Source organism: Arachis hypogaea, chromosome 14 (assembly GCF_003086295.3).
Source record: "Arachis hypogaea cultivar Tifrunner chromosome 14, arahy.Tifrunner.gnm2.J5K5, whole genome shotgun sequence".
NCBI classification, from domain to species: domain Eukaryota; kingdom Viridiplantae; phylum Streptophyta; class Magnoliopsida; order Fabales; family Fabaceae; genus Arachis; species Arachis hypogaea.
In genome coordinates, this window is record NC_092049.1 from 10191487 (window position 1) to 10207388 (window position 15902).

The 15902-nt window shown below is 36.1% G+C and overlaps 2 protein-coding genes across 2 annotated transcripts; one reads left to right on the forward strand and one right to left on the reverse strand.

The window, feature by feature from the left end:
- Positions 1-424: 424 nt before the first annotated feature.
- Positions 425-3946, reverse strand: LOC112742211 (uncharacterized). The gene is made up of 3 exons (XM_025791450.1): positions 3278-3946; positions 1226-3022; positions 425-946 (listed from the first exon to the last, which is right to left on the reverse strand). The coding sequence occupies exons 1-3, from the start codon at positions 3944-3946 to the stop codon at positions 425-427; spliced, it is 2988 nt and encodes a 995-aa protein (XP_025647235.1).
- Positions 3947-12043: 8097 nt separating this feature from the next.
- Positions 12044-14893, forward strand: LOC112741447 (peroxidase A2). The gene is made up of 4 exons (XM_025790446.3): positions 12044-12318; positions 12414-12605; positions 13301-13466; positions 14056-14893. The coding sequence occupies exons 1-4, from the start codon at positions 12094-12096 to the stop codon at positions 14544-14546; spliced, it is 1074 nt and encodes a 357-aa protein (XP_025646231.1). The 5' UTR covers positions 12044-12093; the 3' UTR covers positions 14547-14893.
- Positions 14894-15902: the final 1009 nt, after the last annotated feature.

The window sequence follows — 15902 nt, forward strand, 5'->3', positions numbered from 1 at the left end:
CCAAGATAGTGGTCGGTGGTAAACTAATTGTAGATGGGGCTGTGGAGGAGCATGGTGAAAATGTTCCTCCCCCTTAGTTTTGATGTTTATTAGACTTTATTTTGACTAAGTACTTTGTTTTGACTAAGTTTGGTTTAGTAGACCGACGTTTTTGGTCTTTTGGATTCTTATGCTGTTTTTGGCTCGTTGTATGCTTGGAAAGATGCTTTGTTTTGGCCGAGGTTCGGCTGTATAATTTATAAACACATGCTATGTTGGTTTCGTTCTTGAAATTTGAATTTGTTTGGAAAGGAGAGTCATATTCGTGTGTATAAATGAATTGGGCGTCCGGCCTCATTAAAACCCTCCTTAGGCAAAACCCTTCTTTTTGGGAAAAAAGCTCTATGGGGGAAAAAGAGTACCTTCATCTGCTAAATTGTACAAATTATGATCTATACATTTTGAGTGAAGAGATGTTCCAGTTTTCTGGTATGGTGTTGCCTTGTAATGTTTGAAGTTGATATGCCCCCATGCCGAGCACTTTTACTACTCGGAAGGGGCATTCCCAGTTTGCGGCGAGCTTGCCATGTGCTGGAGGTCGTCTGGCCTCTTCTGTTCGTTTGAGCACTAAGTCGCTTTCCACGAATGTCCTCGGTACTACTCTTTTATTGTGCTTTCTTTCTGCCAGTTTTTTCTGGGCTCTTTGTTTGATGGCGGCAATTTCCCTGTCTTCTTCGGCTAGGTCAAGTTCGGCATTTCTAACATTTATGTTTTGTTGCTCGTTGTATAGCTCGACTCTTAACGTCGGTATCCCGACCTCCACAGGGATTAGCGCTTCTGAGCCATAAACTAACTTGAAGGGTGTTTCGCCCGTAGTGTTATGTATCGTGGTATTGAAACTCCACAATACTTCTGGTATTAGCTCGGCCCATTCTCCCTTCGCATTGTCGAGCTTTCTCTTTATTGCCTGCAACACAACTCGGTTAGCAGCTTTGGCCTGCCCATTAGTTTGTGGGTGTTCGACCGAGCTAAAACGGTGTTGTATATTAAAATTTCTTAGGAACAAACCGAGCTTATTGTCTGTGAATTGTCTACCATTGTCCGATATTATTTCCTTTGGTATTCCAAAACGGCATATTATATTTTTCTATATAAAAGATCGTACCTTTTCGGCTATTATCTTTGCTAAGGGTTGTGCTTCTATCCATTTTGAAAAGTAGTCTATTGACACCAAAAGGAATTTTACCTGTCCTGGCGCTATTGGAAATGGCCCGAGGATATCAAGTCCCCATCTGTGGAAAGGCCAGCTTACCTCCATGCTGTGCAATACCTCGGCCGTCGTCGTGGAGATGGCTTCATGCTTTTGGCATTTGTCACATGCTTTGACTTTTGCTATGCAATCTCTCTTCATGGTCGGCCAGTAGTAGCCTGTTCGGACTATTTTTGCAGCGAGAGCTCGTCTTCTTATGTGGTTTCCACATACACCTTCGTGAACTTCATCCATCACCTCTCTGGCTTCATCTTTGTTTAAACATTTTAGCAGTGGCTGTGAGAAACCGCGTCTGTATAGCTCTCCTGCTATCTTTGTGTAGAAGCTTGCTTTACGTCTGAACTGTTGGGGGTTGGGCTCGTCCCTGGGTATGATACATGTGCGTATGTACTCAAGAAAATGTTTTCTCCAGTCATGGAGGTGGTTAATGTTTTCTATATATAACAGTTCAATGCTGGGTTTTGTGAGTGTATGTTGTGATAATGTTGATGTTTGTGTATCTGCCCTGGTGGCAGCGAGCTTGGATAGTATGTCTGCTCTGACATTTTGTTCTCTATGCACATGTAATATAGTAAAAGAACTAAAATTTGAAATTAGATCCTTTGCTATGAGCCAGTATTGTTCTAGCAAAGGATCTTTTACCTGAAATTCTCCTCGGATTTGTTGGACCACCAAGAGGGAGTCGCAGTGTGCTGTTAGGCTTTGTACTTGGTGGCTTAGGGCGAGCTTGAGTCCTGCTATGAGGGCTTCATACTCGGCCTGGTTGTTGTTCGCCGAGAAGTGAAAATGGAGAGCTTGTTCTGCTACCACCTCGTTTCCTTCTTTCAGGATTATACCGGCACCGCTTCCTTCTCGGCTTGATGCTCCGTCCACATGTAATTCCCAAGTTTTATTGTGCTCGTCAGGAGTCAGTTCTGTGATGAAGTCGGCAAGAACTTGTGCTTTGAGGGCCGATCTGGGCTGAAACTGAATGTCGAACTCTGAGAGCTCAATTGACCACTTGGTCAGGCGTCCGGCCAGTTCTGGTTTTGTCAATATTTGCCTTAATGGGTGGTTTGTCCTTACTACTATTGTGTGGCTTTGGAAATAGTGTCTTAGTCTTCTTGCCGTGACCATAAGTGCCAGGGCTAGCTGCTCTATCCTCGGGTACCTTTGTTCTGTTGGTTGCATGACTCTGCTGACGAAGTATACTGGCTGTTGTGTCTTTCCTGCCTCAATGACAAGAGCCGAGCTTATAGAGTGATTGGAAATAGACAAATATAAATATAGAGGTTTACCAACTTCAGGTCTTTGCAGCACGGGTGGTGATGATAAGATGGTTTTAAGCTCGGCAAACGCGTTCTCGCACTCTGGGGTCCATTGAAATTTTTTATTCTTTAAGATCGTCTGGAAAAATAGGTGTGACCGACTTGATACTACTGGCAAGAATCGAGAGAGTGCAGCTACCCTTCCTGCTAATTGTTGTACCTCTTTTATCGTTTTAGGGCTTGCCATGTTGAGTATTGCTTCACATTTTTCAGGGTTTGCTTCAATACCTCGTGAGGTTAACATAAATCCAAGGAATTTGCCTCCTTGAACTCCAAAGGCGCATTTTTCCGGGTTGAGTCTCATATTGTATGATCGGATCTGTTCGAAAATTTTCTTGAGGTCGTCGCAGTGTGATCGATCTTTGGTGATCTTGGCTACCATATCGTCTACATAAATTTCTATGTTCCGACCTATTTGGTGCCGGAATACTTTGTCCATCAGTCGTTGGTAGGTCGCACCTGCATTCTTTAGGCCAAATGGCATAACTCGATAGCAAAAATTACCATGCTCAGTTATAAATGCTGTCTTGCTTTGGTCTTCTGGATGCATTAGAATTTGGTTGTAGCCAGAGTATGCATCCATGAAGCTCAAGCTTTTGAAGCCTGAGGCGTTGTCTATGAGTTTATCGATGCACGGCAAAGGGTAAGCATCTTTAGGGCATGCTTTATTTAAATCTGTAAAGTCGACGCACATGCGCCATTTACCTGAGTTTTTTCTTACCATTACCACGTTTGAGAGCCACATGGTGAAGCGGATTTCTTTGATGAAGTTAGCCTTGAGGAGCTTCTCTGTTTCTTCTAAGGCCGCTTTTGATTTTTCCGCGCCGAGGTTTCTCTTCTTCTGAGCTATAGGTCGGCTTGTCTTGTTGGTGGCCAGTTTGTGGCAGATGATGTCTGGGCTAATGCCGGGCATATCTGCCGGAGTCCAGGCGAATAGCTCAGCATTGTCTTGTAATAGTTTTATCAGCTCCGTTCTCTGTAGTCCCTGTAGTGCTTGGCCGATGTATGTCACCTGTCCCGGGGTTTGGGTCAGTTGGATCTTCTGTAACTCATCTGCTGGTTGAGATCTTTCTTGGGCGTCTCCTCGAGGATCAAGCTCGGCCAGGGACAAGACTTCTGTGCTATGTATTGACTGGACTTCACTTTGTTTCTGGCTTGTGTCCGATCTCTTTAGGCTTGCATTATAGCATTTCCGAGCTTGTTGGCGGTCAGAGTGTATTGTTGCTATCTTGTCGTCCTGTGCCTGAAATTTAACACATAAATGATAAGTAGATATGACTGCTCTGAACATGTTCAGAGCAGGTCTTCCAAGTATAATATTGTAAGGACTAGGGCAGTCAACTATTAGGTATTGTATATCTAAGGTCCTTGATAACGGCAAATCTCCCATCGTTGTCCTTAGCCATATATAACCCTTGATTGGTATTCTTTCACCAAAGAATCCTACTAATTCTCCGGATGAGGGCTGTATTAGTTTTTCAGATAGGTTCATTTTTGAAAAAGTAGAATAAAAGAGGACATCAGCGCTACTACCTGGGTCCAGAAGGACTTTTCTTACCAAAAGGTCGCCTGTTTGGATTGAAATTACCATCGGGTCGTCTAAGTGAGGAGCAGCCGAGCATATGTTAGACTGGTTGAAGGTGATTTCTAGGTCAGGTGTACTGTTGTTGCTTGGTGGCGTTGTCCCTTCTATTGCTAGCATTGCTCGGTAGCTTCGTTTTCGTGCCAAGGTTGTTTCGCCGCCTCCTGCGAATCCCCCGGATATACAGTTTATAACCCCTTTAGGTGGGTTGTTGTTTGACCATTTGTTGGCGTCTTTACTTGCCGAGGTTTGCTGACGTTCTTCTTTGTCGTTGTCTTTATGTCTCCGACCTTCGATGTATTTGTCTAGGAGACCCTGCCTTGCTAATCTTTCTAGGAGATCTTTGGCTATCACGCACTCGTCGGTTGTGTGGACATATTTTTGGTGGAAGGCGCAGTGCTTGCCTTTGTCGACGAATCATTGATCTTGGTAGCTCCCGGCCCTAGCTGGTGGTTTTATAATCTTAGCGTTGAGTATTTCTTTGATTATCCTTTCACTCTTTGTATTGAATCTGGTGTAGTTGTCAAATTTTGGAGTGAGCTTAAATGGTTTGCCGGGGTCTTTAGTGCTCGTCGATTTGGGTGTTCTGCTGTCTTCCCTTCTTGGTCTTCTTTTAGTTTTTTCGGCCTCGCGGAGTTCTTTGATCTCCATTTGTCCTGCTGCTCTTTCTCGGAATTCTTCTAGTGTCTTTGGTTTTGTGACTGTGATTATTTCTTTGAATTTTCCAGGTCAGAGACCAGCCTTGAGGGCGTGTAAGTGCACGGTTGGGTTGAGATCAGGTATTTCCATGGTGGCATCCATGAACCTGGTCATATATTCCTTCAAACTTTCTTGTGGGCCTTGGCGGATGGTGCTGAGGTAGTCCGATCCATGTACGTAGATGCGTGCAGCTGCAAAGTAGTCAATGAATGACCTTGCTAGCTCTTCAAAGGAAGCGATTGATCCTGCAGGTAACTTCGAAAACCAAAGCAAAGCAGCTCCGTCAAGGTAAGTAAGAAAAGCTCTGCAAAGTACAGGGTCGTTATTAGGCCCGTTAAAAAACATCATAGATTGGAATTTTTTAATGTGAGCCCGGGGGTCACCAATCCCCTTGTATGGCTCAAAAGAGGAGGGGAGCGTAAAATGCTTTGGCATTTGATAGTTCGTGATTTCTTCAGAGAATGGATTGTCCAAGGTCAGTTTCTCCTGGGGGGGGGGTTGACGCCTATTAGGTCAGTGCCTGCTGGGGTTGGGCCCTGGGATTTGCCCTCCTCCTGTTTGCTGTTTTGAGTTGATAGCTCTGCTAGCCTTTTGACTTCCGCTTGCAGCTCGGCCATTTGGGCCATAAGTTCGGCCTGGCTGAGTTGGTGAACTCCATTGTCAGCCATGCTGGAAGGTTGATAAACCCTGCGTAAGAGAGGAAAACAAAAGCACACTGTGAAAATAGAGTGGGGTTAGATATCGTGCCCCACAAATAGAGTGGGGTTAGATATCGTGCCCCATGGTGGGCGCCAAATGTTTCGTCCTGTAAGTGCCGAGATTAGTGGCCTCCAGTTGAGCACCTGGATTCGTGGCTGAGCTGAACGTCGTCCAGGTATGAAGGTACAATCTTAACCTTGGCCTTCTGAAACACGGCGGCGGGAGCACCTGCAAAGAGCACTCCGACACTCAAGTAAGTATGAGTTATAATCAAGTAAGGAGTAATAATCAGAAGTAAACGTAGAACCTGAGTCTTTATGAGTTAGAGGACTTAATTTTATAGACGTTTTTGGATTGATAGTGGATTTTGTAGGTTTCGATATTCCTGGTGAGTGCAGTTATCAGTATCTTTCATACGTATAGAGGCGTGATCGTGTAGTGTAGTCTGTTTAGCGGTAATGGTTTGGGAGATAAGATTATTTTTCTATTTTGTTTGTTTCCGCTCTTTGAGGTCGGTTTGCGACTGAGTTTGATTGCCGAGATCGCGTGATACACGTCAGATGTAATAAATAAAATTTTCAAATTAATGGTCATGTGCTCCCCTATACACCTGCATATCTGAAACTAAATGGCATCTATTTATATTTCGTGGTAATTTATTTAAAGTAAAGAAGAAAAAAAAAAAAGTGGAGTGCGCAGAGTCGGAGACTCATGCGATTCTTTTTATTTTTTTTGTTTTCGTAAAGCATTTATTGATGTGAGCTTACACCCCATAATCTTTTTATTAGTGCTAGTACTTTTTTACGAGATGACTACATCTTTGAAAAAACTAAAGGCAAGAAAAGTAGATAATGACTGGATATAATTAATAAGATTGTGAGAAATTATTTTATTTTATTTTATTAATATATATGTAGGGTTGAGTTGAGAAATATTTATGATTTTAAAATATATATTTAATATGAAATTATATGATCATTCATGCATTTTTATTGTTTTACTTTTAACATAAATATTTAAAAAATTATAGGCATTAAATTAAATTAGTCTATATCAGGATGATAGTATTATACTACCATCTTGAAATGAACAAGTGGCAAGTTGAATAAATAAAGGTTGTCTATAAACAATGCTCCAATGTGTGTCTCAGATAAGGCACACTACCACATGTTAAATATTGCTATTAATAACGTAAACTACAAGAACATTTATATGCAAAAACCAAATCTAAGTCTAGCTTCGCATCCACTAGCAGCTTCGAACTTTCAAGTTTGAATTTGAAAAATATTAATACATAAAATATAAAACTAGTACGTGTTCGTCACAAGACGTCGTGTATTTATTTATTAATCATTTGAAGAATAATTACGAATTTTAATCCATCTTTTTAATATTTAAATAACTAAGAATTTATATTTATATTTATATTTAATTTTTAAAATATAATTTACTCCTTGACCCATTAGATTAAAAATTGAAAAACCAAAAAAATTAATAAAAAATATTACGTACATACAAAAAATTATAGATAAAAATCAGTCATTATGTATTTGTGTATAAATACATATATTATTTAATTTATTTTTAATATATATTTAATATTTTATATTTTATAGAATTGGTTAATTTATTGGTTATTTTTTGTATACACATAATATAATATAGTTAAAATTGACACATCTAAAAATTTTAAAAACTATATATTTAAAATTGAAACGTTAATTAGTTTGGTTTTAGTTTTATTTGGTAATTACTTCCGGAGTTTGGGTTAAATTTATTTTAAATAGTTTAAATGCAAAGTAAATAAGAAAAAAATGCGGGACATTGTTGATATTTAAGAGGAAACTTCTCAAACGAGACAAGCTGAAAGTTGGACCCCCTAATACTAAACAACCAGAAATCTTGGTCCACTAAATGTGGAGCCTACAAATGCGACAATAACTCTTATGTGTTTACTCATAATATATAATATGTGTTTACTCATAATATATAATTATTTATTATTGGGTAATAAATTACTAGGTACACAAAATAATACTCGAATCCCAAATAATCCAAGTGATTCTCTTAGCACTAAGTTAAAAATCATATGTGATACATAATGGGTGTTCAAAATCGATCTGGATTGAACTAAACCGACGAATCGAACCGAAATAATCGAAAACAGGAGAAATCGAAAATTGAAAAAATCGAAAAATTTGTTTTGTTTTTTGTGGTTCGGTTCGGTTTTCAGTTTTGTCTATAAAACTCTAACCGAACCGAACCGGTTTGGCAAAAACCCTAAAAATTACTAAGCCCACTCCCCCACACCCCCACACCCCCCCCCCAACGAATGAAACGAGTGCTGCTGCGCGAGTGCGCGTCCCTAACCCCCAAATCCCCAATCGAAACCTAACGTCCTAACCTAACTCAGTAGCTCTCTCTTTTCAAAATATCTCCCTCTGCGCACCCAGCCAGCCACCCACGTCCTTAAGTCTCCACACCTGCGGCACCCACGTTCCTCCCAAGTCCCACCACCGCGAAGCTTTCCTCCGAATCCCAACGCCGAAGCCTTCTTCTTCGCGGACAGAGCAGAGATCCCCCACCGTCAGTGCACCACGAACATGAAGCTGTCGCACAACAGGCCAGCACCCACTGACCCAGCAGGCCAGCACCACGACACCACCCACTGACAGGGCAGCACAGCACCACGCCAGTGAGATGCCACCACCCAACAGCGTTTCTGGGTTCTGGCCACGATCATCAGTTCAACACATCTCCTCCCAAGTCAATATGGAACCCGAGCCACCGATTCAGGTAATGTTTACCATTTGCTGTTTGCTAATGCATTGTTGCTACTTGCTGTTTGAGTGTTTGTTAGGTAAGGTTGGTAACTTGGTATTGAATTATTGATTAATTATTTTATTGTTGATATTGTTGCTTGTTGCTGTTTATTGTTCAATTGATTGAAATAAGTTTATTGTTCATATTATTGTTCAGTTTATTGTTGTAATTTGGTATTGCTAGTTATTGAATTATTGTTCAGTTTATTGAGATTAGTTTGTTGTTCAGTTTATTCTTGATAATTTGGTATTGCTGGTTATTGATTTATTGTTCAGTTTATTACTCAGTTTATTGTTGAATGTTGATAACTTGGTATTACTGGTTATTAATTTATTGTTCATTTTATTACTAGTTATTGATTTATTGTTCAGTTTATTGCTGGTTTTTAATTTATTTGTTGTTGTGTTTCTTTCCTTGATTTATTGTATTTGTTTATGTAGTTTGACGTTAGTTCAAGTGAGAATATGGGCGACACCGGATTGCCGTCAGTTCCTCTTCCGAATGAATCAACAAGCATCAGATCTCTGACTGCATTGCCTCCTGTCCCAGCTCCTTATCAAAACACAAGGAAGCTTGCTAGTAGAGACCGAGAGAAAATGCGGGATGTTGAAGAAGCTCCCGTTGATGACTTCGTTGAAACTGAGACCGACGAAGGTAAGAGAAAACCTTGTAGACATAGGTCTTGGCCATGGGATCACTTTACTAAAGATGAAACTAGTAATCCACGGTATCCTAGAGCTAAATGTAATTGGTGTGGGGCTAGTTATGCTTGTGATACACATAAAAATGGCACAAGTAACATGAAAAATCACTTGTTGTCGCAATGCAAAAAATTTCCGAAGGAAGCATTAGATCCTACCCAAAAGATTCTTTGTTTTCAAGATGTGATAAAAGATGATAGGAAAGGGATAGGTAGTTCACTTTCTACCGTGTCATTTGATGTTGATCGTTGTAGACAAGCGCTTGCTAGAATGATTATTGTGGATGAATTGCCTTTTTTGCATGTTGAGGGGGAGGATTTTCGTTATTATACGAGTTGTTTGCAACCCAAGTTTCCAATTCCTGGAAGGCTCACAGTTGCTAGGGATTGTTGGAAGCTTTATTTGATTGAAAAAATTAAGTTGAAGTCTGTTTTCTCTCAACCAAATCAAAATATTTGTTTGACAACTGATTGTTGGTCATCTGTGTAAAACTTGAACTATCTTTGCCTTACTGCTCATTACATTGATGCTAATTGAAAACTGAAAAAAAAAAAAAAGAATCTTGAATTTTTGTGCCATCAAGAATCACAAGGGAAAAATAATTGATAGGAAGATTGAGAGATGTTTGTTGAGCTGGGGGATATCCCGGATTTTTCTATCACTGTTGATAATGCTAGTTCAAATGATGTTGCACTTTCTTACTTGAAAAATAGAATGGAGGATTGGAACTCACATCCATTAAGGGGAGAGTTTTTACATGTTAATGTTGTGCTCATATTTTAAATCTTGTTGTGAATGATGGGTTGAGAGAAATGCATGAGTCAATTTTAAGGATTAGAAATGCAGTTTGGCATGTGCGTGCATCACCGGGTCGTACTGAGAAGTTAAACTATGATTAAGGAAGCTAGAATTCTGGAAAAAGGCACTGTCCATTTAGATGTTCCTACTAGGTGGAACTCTACCTTTTTTAATGCTTGAAAGTGCTTTGAAGTTTCAAAAGGCATTTAAACGATTGGGGGAGAGAGATTCTGAATATGCTATGATGGCTGGTGGAATTTCTAAGCCTGAGAATTTGGAGAATGCAAGGCATTTTGTCAAGTTTTTAAAAATATTTTATGAGGTAACTAACAAAGTTTCTGGTTCAATGTTTGTGACATCTTCTCAACACTTTAATGACTTTTATATAATATTGTCTACACTTAAGCATTGAATGGAAAGTTTAGATACGGTGCTTTCAAGCATGGCTGAGAAAATGAAGTCCAAGTATGATAAGTATTGGGAAAATATAAAAAACACAAACATGATGATTTTGTTTACAGTGGTTCTTGATCCTAGGTATAAACTTCAATTGATTAAGTAGAGTTTTGAAAAGTTGTATGAAAAAGAAGATGCTGAATTCTTAACTTCAAAGGTGAAGGAGATGCTTTTCAAGGTGTTTGATAGCTATAGGCTATTTGGTGGTAACTATCAAAGATCTACTTGGCAAGATCCTCCTGAAATTGGCACACAAGAGCTTGAGGCACATGAAACTTCTTTTGCTATAGAATTTGAGAAGGAAATGCAATTCAACGAGAGTGTTAACAAGAATAATGAGGTGGAGTTATATCTTATGGAGGCATTAGAGAAGAGTGGCGTGCAATTTGACATTCTAAATTGGTGGAAAGTGAATTCCACTAAATATCCAATTTTTGGGCAGATTGCAAGAGACGTCTTAGCCATGCCAGTTTCCACAGTTGCTTCAGAATCGGCATTTAGTATTGGAGGAAGGGTGTTAAATAATTATAGGAGTTCTCTAACTCCGATGACAGCTGAAGCGTTAATTTGTACACAAAATTGGCTCCGAAATTCTCCAAAACTTGTCCTTGAGGAACTCATCGAGGAATTGGAGAAGTTGGAATTAGGTATGGTTAAGTTTCTACTTATAATTTTCTTTATTTTAATCTTGTTTTTATTAATATATATTATTTGTTATGATTGTTTCTTGTTTTATATATTTTGTAGAAGTTGCACCCAATCCTGATCCTAACGAAGAAGATTCTGGTGTTGAGTCTGATTGAGTATATCTTGTTATGGTAGGAATTGTTCTCTTTATTATTAGAATGTATAACTAGATTAGTATGTTTTTCTACTAGTGTTATATTATTATTATTGTTGTTCTTATTATGTAACTGCTTTTTTATTTTAGGTTGGTTTGCGTTAAGAATTTTTATTTTCAGTTGTGATGACTGTTAAACTTTAAAACTTCTTTAATTGTTGTATTTGAATTCCTTTTGTGGTTAAATTTTATTATACCAAGACTTTGTTAGCTATTGTATATTTGTGTTGGTCGATTTCAATGTTATGACTTTGTGAAATAGTATAGTAGTATTTTTTTTTAATTGATTGAAAAAACCGATCAAACCGAACCAAACCAAACCGATTTTAATTGGTTTGGTTTGGTTCGGATAGCTTCGATAAAAAAACCGAACCAAACCGAACCGCAGTTTAATTAAATGATCGGATTGGATGACTTTTTCCTCAAAAATTGAACCAAACCGCACCGCAAATACCCCTAAATTACATATACCATTTTAAAATAATAATAATAATAATAATAATAATAATAATAATAATAATAATAATAATAATAATAATAATAATAATAAAATCAATATTATTTTGTTTTTCTAAAATTTTCATTTGCCGTTAAACTACTACATACCATATGTGGTAATTTAAGGTCTTCAATAACTACTAGTTAAAAAAATGTCATGTACATAATAAACAAACAAATATATATATTATTGCAATTACTCCAATGCCCTCCTTTATTTCATATACCTACCCTATCATATTATTAGCGAGCCCACTAATTCATCAAGGTAGTGTGTTAGTTACACTCAACTCAACACAACAAGTTTTATATATATTTACTAATTTTATATATGTTTTAAAAATTGCAGTTTGAGTGAATAGCACTATACAGTGTCTATAAATAGTGGTTCCTAATGGCTATTAATGCAAAGCACAAACAACATAACACATATATCATAGATGATGAAGTTCCTTTTGGCTATTGTGTTGTGTGGTGTGGTGGTTCTTGGAACATTTCCTTTATCATCAGATGCACAAGCATCACAACTAGACCCTTCCTTTTATAGCGCCACGTGTCCCACTGTTCATTCCATTGTTCGTGAAGTCCTTAGAAATGTCTCTAAAACTGATCCCCGTATTCTTGCTAGCATCATGAGGCTCCACTTCCATGATTGTTTCGTACAAGTACATATACTAATCCGTATATCTATACCTATACCTATACGTACATCCGTGTTATATATGTTGGAATTATATATAATGCATGTATATGTATGTAGGGTTGTGACGCATCGCTTCTGTTGAACAACACCGCTACTATAGTGAGTGAACAAGGTGCAGCTCCAAATAACAACTCCATTAGAGGTTTGAATGTTGTGAATCAGATCAAGACAGCCGTTGAAGCTGTTTGTCCAAACACTGTTTCTTGTGCTGATATTCTTGCACTTGGAGCTGAGATTTCTTCTGTTTTGGTACGTCTCTAACCATATTTTTTATTAATTTTAAAAATAAAAATATTACATGTCCATACAAAATTAATTGATAAGTCAATCGTTATATATTGTAATATATATTTATATTCTATATGAGTTATTAATTTGATTCATACGTAATATATAATTGTTTGAAAATTTTCATTTAGTACTAAATTTATAAAATTATTAGTTTCTTCATTAATATTAATTAATAAAATGAATAATCACAATATAAATTAGTCAAAAGAGAAAACAAATGATAGTCAAGGATATATTCAGTGTCTCACCCACATCTTTGAAAACCAACAAACGATTATAATGTTATTTAAGTTTCAAATTGTATATAAATTTTAAGTCAACCATGTTTAAGTTTTGCATTTAATTTTATTATTATTTTAAAGAGTCTCGCTAGGAATTTAATGGTTTATTTGTAAAACCACTCATTCTAAAAGCTAAAGCTGATTTTGGGGTTCACCAAAAATCGAACTCTTGACCTTTCAAATCTAGAACTCTAATACCATGTCATGATACCACTCATCTAGAAGCTTACGCTGATGAAAAAAAGTAACACTAATAATTATATTTCTAATACTCCCTAAACTTTCATTATATGTATTGTACATATATTCAATTGGCTCCCCATATTTTTCTTATTTTAAAATAGTACCTCTATATATGTTGATTAATTACAGGGAGGTGGTCCTGATTGGAAAGTTCCATTGGGAAGAAGGGATAGTTTAACAGCAAACCTCACACTTGCCAATCAAAACCTTCCAGCTGCTTTCTTCACTCTTCCACAACTTACAACAGCCTTTGCTAATCAAGGACTCAACATTACAGATCTAGTTACACTCTCAGGTATATATAAACATAAATATCATAATAAAATGTGAGTATTAATTAATTTGAATTGTTCTAGTAATTAACTTATTGACACATTTAAGTAAATGTTAGGAGTTTAAATTTTGCCTGTTGCATATAACAGCTCAAAAAATAAAAAAAATAAAGGATGAACATTTATTAATTGTTTTTTTTTTGGTGAAGATTTATTAATTAATTACATTCAACAATAATGTTAATTAATCACACTGTTAAAATAAAAAAAAAATACATTTTTTTCTTTTTTTCAATAAATTGTTAAATATTATCATTGTATTTTTCTAACACTAGATATATGAAATTAAACATATAGCGATATCCGTTGGTTCCAACACAATTCTAACAATTTTTATGCTTAAATTAAATAAAAAAGTAATTTCACATTGATAGTATAATTTATTTTTAAAATACTGAGTGTAAAGTAGTATTATTGACATCATTAAAAATAATTATTTTTAATATTGGCTATATAAAAAGTTATCCAAACCAACAAATTAAATGTAATGAGACGACTGTATAAAAGATTGTGTTAGCATTATTTTCTTATCGTTAGTGTGTAATTGTATAGGTGCTCATACATTTGGGAGAGCTCAATGCCAATTCTTCTTCGCTCGATTATATAATTTCAATGGCACTGGCAATCCTGATCCAACCCTAGACAGCAGTTACCGGCAAACACTACAATCACTTTGCCCTATAGACGGATCAAAGAATACTTCTGTGGTGAACTTGGATCTAACCACACCCGACACGGTCGACAACAAATACTATTCCAACCTTCAGGCTCAAAAGGGTCTGCTTCAAAGTGATCAAGAACTCTTCTCTACACCAAATGCAAGCACTACCGCCATTGTCAACAATTTTAGCGCTAACCAAACCCTATTCTTTGAGGCCTTTAAGGCTTCCATGATCAAAATGGGTAATATTGGTGTGCTTACCGGAACAAATGGTGAAATTAGAAAACAATGTAATTTTGTTAATAGCAACTCTATGGGGTTGGCTAATGCTGCATCTAATAAGGAATCTTTCTCAGAAGATGGCATGGTTAGCTCCTACTAAATAAGTTGATTAGTGCTTTTTAATAAAGGGTTTCTATATATCGGCACATGGATACAATGTGTGTGCTTTAATTTCCCATGGATATGTAACTTTGTACTCTATAGTCAATGTGCTTTTTCTGTGTATTTTTATGGGTGAAAATTCAGGTGCAGAATACTTGACAGCCGTTAAATGATTTGACTGATTTGACTAAATTTTTATCTAACAGCTCTCAAGTATCAACTTCACATGAAGTCGACTTCACCTGAGTTTTTATCATTTTTATGATATCTATTGAGTCGTGTCATGTTGAGAATCGATGTATGAACGAATTTAATATCTTTAACAATAAATGTATTTCTTCGTGATCTAGTTTGTTACTTTTGATTTTTAAGGGTAGTAGTTTAATTTTAACATTTTAACATCCATATCAATCTATCTATTTATAAATTGAGTAATGCTAAGAAATAACATTATAACAATCAGTATTCTAGCATGTTGTTAAAAAAATTCATTGTGAAATCCACTAGAAATAAATTTTTAATTGAATTTTGAATGTTTTTATTTTAAAAATTTTAGATTTTTTTTTTGTGTGTTGAATATTTGCTATAATGTTGGTCCTCAAGGCTTTTAATTTTTTATAAAATTTTAAACTAATTTAATATGTTACGATACAAAAAATATAGGGATCAATTTTTAGTTAACACACTGTAGTTAGGTTTATAATTTAAGATTTAGAATTAAAGTTTATGATTTAAAGTTTAAAATTTAAGATAAACAAAATATAATTTTTAAAAAGTTAACTAATATTGGTTAAAAAAATTGGTTATCTAACATTACCTGTCACGATATTATTTTATTTTTACATATATATAATAATTTTCAAAATACAAATAAATATCAATTATTATATTAATATCTTTTAATATTTAAATTTTCTGAAATATGGTATAAATTTTATTATTCAAATAATATATAACATAATTTAATGATTGAATTGATGAATTCATAATACATAAAAAAATAAATTAGCAATGTAAATCCACAAAGCTTACACCTAATACACATAACTAAATTAAAAGAGAAATAATGGAAAATATAATAAATTTTAATTTGCATCCTACAAGCAGGTAATACTGAACCAACTCTTGGAATCACTTCTCTTCTTATGACAACATGCATGTGTATTTTATGGTTTAGTATATCAATCATATTTGTTCTGACTTCTTTATTATATTTACTTGATTTAATATATGAATTAATTGATTTTTTTGTGACTTATTAATTAATTGATTGATAGATTTAATATGAACCCTACGAGTGTCATTATAGGATGAATTAAAGATCAACGGTCGGTCGACTCCATAATAATTGAAT